General features: G+C 39.9%; 1 protein-coding gene across 1 annotated transcript in view; it reads right to left on the reverse strand.

Moving 5' to 3' along the window:
* The window catches only part of MAL2 (mal, T cell differentiation protein 2), a 151,042-nt gene extending 142,754 nt beyond the window's left edge, over positions 1-8,288 (reverse strand). The window contains exons 1-2 of the mRNA XM_085605059.1: positions 7,932-8,288; positions 7,208-7,459 (exon numbers count right to left, since the gene is read on the reverse strand). Coding sequence (XP_085461185.1) covers positions 7,208-7,339 — 132 coding nt within the window. The 5' untranslated portion in view covers positions 7,340-7,459; positions 7,932-8,288. The remainder of the gene's footprint in view (positions 1-7,207; positions 7,460-7,931) is intronic.
* Positions 8,289-8,911: the final 623 nt, after the last annotated feature.

The following is an 8,911-nucleotide window of genomic DNA, read 5'->3' on the forward strand; positions in this document are numbered from 1 at the left end:
TAGCAATTGCAATAATTTTCCATGATGGTCCTTCCACCACATCTGGACATTACACTGCCTATCTAAAATGTGAGAAAGGCTGGACACTTTGTAATGATGCCCAGTTGGTTTTCAAACGTTTGCCTAGTGAATTACCAAATTTCTACCTAATATTTTTAAAGCCAAAGTTTTAGGAAGACAATTCGCTCTCTGAGGAATTTATTATTATAATTTAATAGGACTACCATTGGACAATTTACATAAAGAAGGAGTGCAAAAATACCATTTGGCCTCAAGGAAAGGTATATTTTTGAATTATGGACTTTTTGGTGGTCATTCATTCGGTGATTATTTTAATGCGGCAACATTTACAGTTTTTATAAGTTAAAGTTATAACATTTTGTAATCTGTAAGCATTTCATATATGTGTGATTGTATTTTCTGATATTTTACGGAGTATAGTATGTTTTTTTTTTTAACAATCTTTCCGATTGTTTTTTTTTTGGCCCGCTAAGTTATGAGTACGATTGAAATCACTATTTCTAGTGAAATTCAATATATTCTGAGAACAGCAAAAAAGGCAAACAAATTACTTTGTGGAAATTATGCTGTGTTGTAAAAAATGTATTATTACGTTATAATTTTTTTTTCCTTTTCTTTCACAGATCCAAATTTTAAAACCAGTAATTTATATGAATTTAGATTGCAATGAAAATATGAAAAAATGTATACCATTTTTTATTCCTATTATTGTGAAGGTAAGTTTAACTAGGTCTCAATATGCAGAATGACGAGGTATGCAAGAAGCTACAAAGTTGAAACATGTTTCTAAAAACACTGTTTATACCTATGTAGTTTTGAAATCTGACCATAATCAGATATCATGTGACCTGCAAAAAAAGAGATTTGAGGGGTTCATAATATTTCCCATTGTACCTATTGAAGGACCGCAATCATTTCAATCATTCTTCTCTGAGCATCTTTGCAGACAAAACTCTGTGCTTACCTTCTATGATTCGCAAGGAATTTTAAAACCGGAAATATGTCACTTTTTGTAACATACTTATTGCGCAAGACAGTCTTTTATATTTACAAAGAGGAAAAGGCACTCTGTGTACTTTTTCTACTCCATGTAAATACAACCTCATTATGCACAACACTTTGCGTTGAAAGGGTGTTCTATAAGTGTTGTTGTGCATGATTGCACTGAATACTCATAGAACAAGACATGTCTAAATTTATCAGAAATCATAAATCTCGATATGTATGTGAATGCTTCACCATTCTAAAATTGGTGTAGGAAAGCACAACAAGGAGAATTGTTTTCATTTCTCCACATTTTTATATCTTCAATTCATGCTGAAATGTTCAGCATACATTGAAGGAGAAAAATGCATTTTCTCATTGTTTTTGTGCAGGAAGGTGTGTCTTCCTGCAGAAAAACAAACAGCACATGACACAGATATCCTTGCACTATGGTGGAAGGGTGCCTAATGTCACCACATGGCTGCAGTTTAAGCAGCTGTGCAGAGAGAAGCATAGATTTGCAACATATTTATGTACATATGTTGCATCCCTGTGCTGCGAAAGTACTACAGCACACTGTAGTTAAAGAGGTTACTGTTTGATGCTGGAGCACTTCCTCATAGTTCTGCACTTATACATTCATCATACGCTACTAATGCATTCATTCACTCAATTACGTACTACACATACATTCATCTAAACTTTCACACACTACAAAGATATTTAGCTCTTTTTTAGACCAGGAAAGTTAGTTCTTACAAGAACTTTTTTTTTTCTTTTTATATTTTTTTGAAAAAACAAAAAAATCACAATTGTTAGAACCCCCCCGGTTCTAACAATTGTGATTTTTTTGTTTTTTCTGGAAAAAAAACAAAAACAAAAACAAAACAGGAGGAACCAAACAATGAACTTCAGGGAACAAAAAAAAAAAAAAACTAGCTAATGTGACTTTCTTGCCGGCGGCAGATAAGATCGATCGACTGCTCACCATAGCACAAAGTCGCATTGCACTTAGTGCAGAGCACTTTTAAATATTGAAATTGAGGACGGATGTCCAAGTTTTGGGCTGATGGATGCACTCTTGAAGTGCTCGGCTGCGATGAGGTGGAAGGCGCAGGAGTGTTTCTCATCCGTCGGCACTCTTCTCGTGCAAGATTGTTCGGATGAAGGGTCCTCAGGTGCTTCATCATACTTGCCATGCCGCACGAGGATTTCTTGTTAGGAACCCCTTGCGACAGCACTCTTGCACGTGACCAAGGTGGCATTGGTCTTATTCTGCCCCTCGGGAAAAGTAAAAAATGTCCACATCACTGAACAAAAACGTTCTTTGGGTGGTGCCTCCTCCAAAAATTAATCCTCAGATGTATGAGGAGATGCAGGTGATGCCTGCTGCCCTGAAGCCATTTTTTAGTTGAAAAAAGTTAGAGCTAAGTGTAAACTTAGTATAAAAAATCTTCTTCTCTGCAAAGAGATGCTCCTCCAAAGAAGGTCAAAGAAGAATGATTGAATTGGGTGGGGTCTTTCAATAGTTAGAACAGGAAGTGTAATGAACCAATCAAATCTCTTTTTTTGAAGGTCACATGGGATCAGCGCACCCTGAGCATACGCAGCACGCACCCAGCGCGCATCCGTGAAATTGAATTAAAAAAAAAATTATAGGATTAGATGTAAAAATATATTAGTTTTAAGACTAGTTTAGAGTTTGTCTTCAATATTCACATGAAATACATATATATGTTTTTTTAAATGTTCAATATTTCGCGGGATCCGCGCACCTACCGCGTCCTAGACGCATATGATGCATCGCAGAAGCGCATAAACGTCGCGTTACGTACAACGAACGTGTCGCGTATAGGCAGGGAGTCGCGTACCGGTCGCATAGGAATCACGCACTAAACACGTACCCGCCGCAAACCATGCGCGGATGCTATCGCGTAGGGATCGAGAACAGTGTGCATAGGGTGCGCGGATCAAAAAACATGCAAAAAATATATATAAAATAAAGTTTTGGACATATAGTTAAAAAAATATTTTGAAAAATATAAAAAAATATGTTTGAAAACCCATTAAATTCAAATAATATTTTTTAATTTTTAAAAGAATTAATTTAAAAAATAAGTTTAAAAAATGGTGATAAAAAAGTATTTAAAAAAAAAATAATGAAATTGACACACTGAATTTGAAAAATATACAAATCCAATCAAAATCATGAAACATGATATCTTCAGAGATAAGTTAAAGATAGGAATTAGCATTTAAAAAAACCTTTGAAATTCACTGAAAAAAAACATAGGTTTCATGCACGTTATAGTTAGGAATTGGCATTTAAAAAGCCTTCGAAATTCACTGAAAAAAACATAGGTTTCAGGGGTGTTATAGTTAGCTGGACATTTCCCTCGTACAAAACCCTAGAAATTCCCCTGTTATAGTTAGTTCAGCTAACTAAAACTTGCGCGCCCGCAATGCACTGCTGATGACGTCACATATTACATCACTCATGACATGGTCAATTACATCACTGATGACATCTCAAATGACATCACTGATGACATCACAGATGGCCATTTTGAAAACCATAGATACTCCAATACCAATAACTACATACCCACTCATTAACTCTTAGGTCTACATACACCTCCACTCACTCACCTGTACAGTTACTCATACTTACAGTCACTCCGTACAAGACTATCATATGCATTTATACACCGCCAATCATCCATTGAGGTACTGACAACTAGTCAGTCGTGCAAGTAATTAAACACAGTCAAATTTACTCACCTATACAGTTAAACACACTCAAGTTCACTTACTCATAAAAATAGTACCACATTCTTACGCTCTTATACAATCATTGATACAAGCACACACTCATCCATACAGCCACTCTCACAATCACACACTCACATATACCCTTACACACATATATACTGCATTTCACATATATAGTTAGTCACACATGTACAACTGAGATATACATTCAATCCCTAACACACCCATACATACACTCACCCAACCATACAGTTCATCACAGATGCACTCTTAAAACCATGCACCCATAGAATCACCCACTCACACATCTATGCATAGAGTCACACACACCCTACCCACACAAACACTCAGGCACTCATACAGATACTCAGACAACCAATCAATAACCCATATAGACACTCATATAGGTATTCACAAAACCATGCAGCCACTTATACACCTACACACAGACACATACAGGCATTCACACAGTTTAGTCACTAGTCTGCGGTAAGATACATTTAATGACTCACTTATAGAGTCAGTTACGCACCTAGAAAATCATCCATTCACACACTTGTACACCCACAGGTTCTTTCACTATAAATATATAAAACATATTTAAACTTTACAGAAACACACAGTCACTGGATGACGTCAGTGATGTCATCAGTGATGTCACTGACCATGTCATGAATGATGTAATATGTGACGTCATCAGCAGTGCATTGCGGGGGCGCAAGTTATAGTTAGCTGAACTAACTATAACAGGGGAAGCTTAACACTCACTCTAAAGAGCCAGAAACAAGAAAGGATAGCATTAAACCCCATGGCAGTTGGAAACCCAAGAACACAAGAGACGATCTTACACCCAAAACAATGGCACAATGAAGCACCAGGTCAATGATGTTCTTTTTTTTCCTTTGTTCTTACACTTATACTCCATTCAAATTACAATATGCAAATCATTTACATTAACTGTGGTATTTATTTAACTTCATGAATAACATGGCAGTACTAAACCAGCAAAGAAACATTCACTTTGAAACAGGAGACTGATCCTTCACCCCAGTAAGCGACTCCTCACCCGATGTGTCTCTCAACCCTAAGGTACCTAGAAATGCATGTATAATGCTAACAGAAAACTGTAAAATCCATTACTGAGAAAAACAGTACTGCAACGTAGAGAAAAGTCAAAAGTAAGAGTGTAACAATTTAGACGTTTTCAAGGATAACCACAACAACGGTGCACGAGAGAGAGAGAAAGTCGAAATGTCAAAATGCGTGCAACTCGAGCAAGTCTCTGAAGTGAAGGACGAGATTACTCGTTGTAGAAATAATCCTTTATTGCATAAAGGCAATATGTATGAAACAGGTGAGCGCCAGGACACACATCCACTCCATCCCCGGTCCAACCGTAACTGTCCCCGAACCCGAATCCCACTCACCTAATGGCATTCCAAACACGCTGGCTCTCCTAGACAGACAACACTGAGTAACTCCAGGAATGGAGCGCCGTGTTCAAATGACATGTCCAGCCTATTTCGAGAAGCGTGTTAAGGAGATGCCTTACCGGAGATAGACCGTCACGTATACAAACAGCGCCACTGCAGTTTAGTGCATCACGACAACTAACTCTAAGAAACTAAGGTCTGCACCACCGATAGCTGCATGCGATGCAGACCCATGACGACCTCTGAGTGCAGAACAGCAGTAAAAAGAGATCCAAGCTGGCGGCACACAAAAGTACAGCGTGCCGTGTGGTTCACAGCTGAAGCGTGGCTCAAAAATATAACGCGCAGTGTGCGTTGCCGAGCTCGAACATCAAGACGTCACTGGAGCAACCCATGTCTTCTTCACCACGTCACCACCACCGTGAACGTCCTCGCGATCAATTTGAAGAGTAAGCTTTATTTGTCCACGCGATGTAATAATGGTCCATTGGTCGTGCAAGTCTGTTTCCTTTTTTTATGGCCGTACTATAGGTTAATCCACTTGCCAATTCCATAAAGAGTCAATTACTGCCAACACTGCACATAACATGTGCTGATTGATCTTTATAGGGTCCTCCACAAGCCATACCTCAAGTAACACAGCAGCACTCCTTTGTGTGAATTTCCCAGGATCACTCAAATGTGCCGACTGATCTCTGTAGGTTTCTCCATAAGCCAAACGTATAATAACATGGCAGCTCTCCTCACAGGTTCACTCCAAAAGTCCAGGAACACATAACAGGATCTGGGACACCCGGGTTGGGGCCGACCGATCTTAAAGTCACTGATGGGGCTCAGGGCTGCCAGACTCACTATTTCACTTTAAGTTAGTAGTATTAAAGAAGGTTCTTCTTACTCTAGTGCCTTTTGACTCCAATTTCTTTAAGATCTTCTTTGTATAAAGTTGTCACACAAGCAGTTCCTACACGCAGATTCTTCTTCGTCAAATCGTCACCAAAATGTTGTAATCAATAAAGGATGTCCGGTTCCAAGGAAGATTGGATAAGTAGATTTATTAAGATAAGATGTCATGAAGAGCCCCACCAGGAGCAGCCTTCCTGCTGCTCAGCCCATACACCAACTGCCAACCTCACTCACCCAACATTCCACAGCATCATGACGTTCCAACATTCTACATCACATTCACACTGGCTGAGCAGCATGTACAACATTATGCATTGCCAACAGCCAGGAGCATAGCATGAGATTTTCTGACCATCACGTTGTCATATAATGTTAAAATACATTGTATGACATGCAGGGCGCATAAGTGAGACTTAAGAGGCAGTGAAAAGAGAGAGGAATGCGGATTAATAGGAATACTAAATGAGAGACACATAATATTTGGTAAAATAAACATTTTTAGGGCTTTCAAACCAGAGATGAGAGAGGAGAGCGTGTGTGTTTTTCTCAGTGTATTTATGTAAAAGTCCTAGGTGAAATCCGACAAACACTTCACCATACCAGACTGAAAGCCCCTGTACCCAACTACTCATCTGAAAATAAATTTTTTCGGGGGAGGAGGGTGTAACACCCCAAACACACCCTGCACGAGGTTACATGCCCCTGCAAACAGCAACGATGATAATCCAATTCGCTCCTTCAGTTTAATGCCAATAGTCAATGCTGTTGATATTACCACCATGTCAATGTAAAATTACCCACATCATAATTTTGAGAAGGAGGATCGAGCGTTGAATTAAATCCCAAAAAAAAATCACATTTAAAAAAGAAATCAAGAGGGTTGTGATTTTGGATAGCAGCAATTGCATGTTTCCATATAGGCTACCAATTGTGTGAGTTATCATAATGCAGTCAGCTCCTGGATATTTCAACGTGTTTGACGGCAATACCAAGAAAAAAATGAGCCAGAGAGTGAGACAGTTAAAGATGTGCCCCGACTAAGGCGCCTTCTGCCACTCCCCAAGGAACCTGTTAAAAGACTACGACAGACTCACCAGCTCAAGGCAGATAAAAGCTCCCGAGTACGTTCTCAGCACCTCTGGTCCGTAGGGTAGGGTCACTGGGACGGTACCATAATTGAGGGCAGCCGCAGGAATGGGAGTCGGGGGTGCTCCCAATTCAGCCATGCTCAATGTTTCTGCAGATCGGGTGCGTCCTGAGGGTACCTGGTACCTGGCTCGTATTGCAGCAGCAACAGCTACAGGTGAGCGGGGGCGGGACCAGAGAAAGTGGCAGCGGCTCAATCACTGCATGGACAGAGAGAAAGGACAAGTACCTGAGTTTGACAGCAGAACGACCATCTTTAAACGATGTGTATCCTTAAAATTTCGTAAACTAGATGTTAAACTGAACTATGTTTTGAAGAAAAACAGTAACGGTATTAATATAGAGTTGAAACACTACATTTTACTGACATAAACGCATTTAATGTATGTAGGAATATGTTTACTAACTGGAGTACTACAACTTTGGGTAGTATATGTGTCAAACTAAAATCTCCTCAGTATAATGTGCACTTTTGTGGAAGGGTGACATTCAGATCATTTGTATGACTCAATACTGAAATATTGATCCATTCTAATATGGCCGCCTTATTCGCTTATTTTTGGCGGACGCTTGTACGGTTTGTACGTCTGCGACCTCGGCGCAGGTCTTGCCCAGGTGAGGAGGGCGGTATGGTTTTTGGGAGCAGAGTTACGTAGTGTGTACTGGGCGCACATTTTAATTGAGAACAGTAGGGGCTGTTCTCAGTAGAAGGGTGGGGTGAGCTGTCAGTTGTCAACCGTAACCAACCGATCCGCTGCACCCATTGTGAGGCGGGAGCGTTGTGTACGCTTGCTGCATAGAAAGGTTTAATTCCGGTGGTGCCTGCGCAGTTTTCGTTATTAATCGGCTTTTTATTGCTCGAGAGCTCTCGGTGTGTGATTGTCCCCGCTCGACGTTTGTGATGTAGTTCAAACACCGACACTGCTTCTTGCTGCTCTAGTTTTCTTTGACAAGCAAGGCGTGCCGTGCATTGACGATTCCAGCGGGAGACTCCCGAGTTGGGAAGCCAAAAATGGATTTATTTTAGCTGTCTTCTGTCTGAAATGTCCCCCTCTTCAATACAAGTGAATGGGAAAAATACATTCTCCCGATTTTTTTCCTCCCGAGATCTCACACTTTCCTGTTCTAAACATGTTGGCATGAATGCGTGCTGAACCTAATTAACTGGCTGAACCCGCCCGACAGGCTCAACCAGTGAAAGGGCACTCAGGACTGCCGTTCCCTAGATGCAAGCGCAGCTGTAGCTATTCATTAACATTGCAGCTGGCTGGGAGCGAGAAGTACACGTTGCCTTTGGGTGTTTCCAAAGGACGTAAAACGGAGGACACCATTAATATGTAAGATAAATATCAAAAAATGTTAATTCGATTATAAAATATAATCATAAATGTACGTAGCAAATTCATGCAATACAACCACAATAAATTCATGCATTTGAAGAGGATCGATTCTCGACATTTTTTATGCCACAGCAAAACAAAGATTCTCTCTATTCAACATCTGTAAAAGTCGCAAGGCAGATCTACAGCGTGTAAAATTGTTGCACTTCAACAACGTTATTAAATATAGTTTTAATAAATATAAAACCTACAGATGATGGCAAAGTGCAGTCATGTTTGGTCCTAATGGTCATCGCAGGGACATACACATAT

This window comes from Triturus cristatus, chromosome 5_1 (assembly GCF_964204655.1).
Source record: "Triturus cristatus chromosome 5_1, aTriCri1.1, whole genome shotgun sequence".
Classification (NCBI taxonomy): domain Eukaryota; kingdom Metazoa; phylum Chordata; class Amphibia; order Caudata; family Salamandridae; genus Triturus; species Triturus cristatus.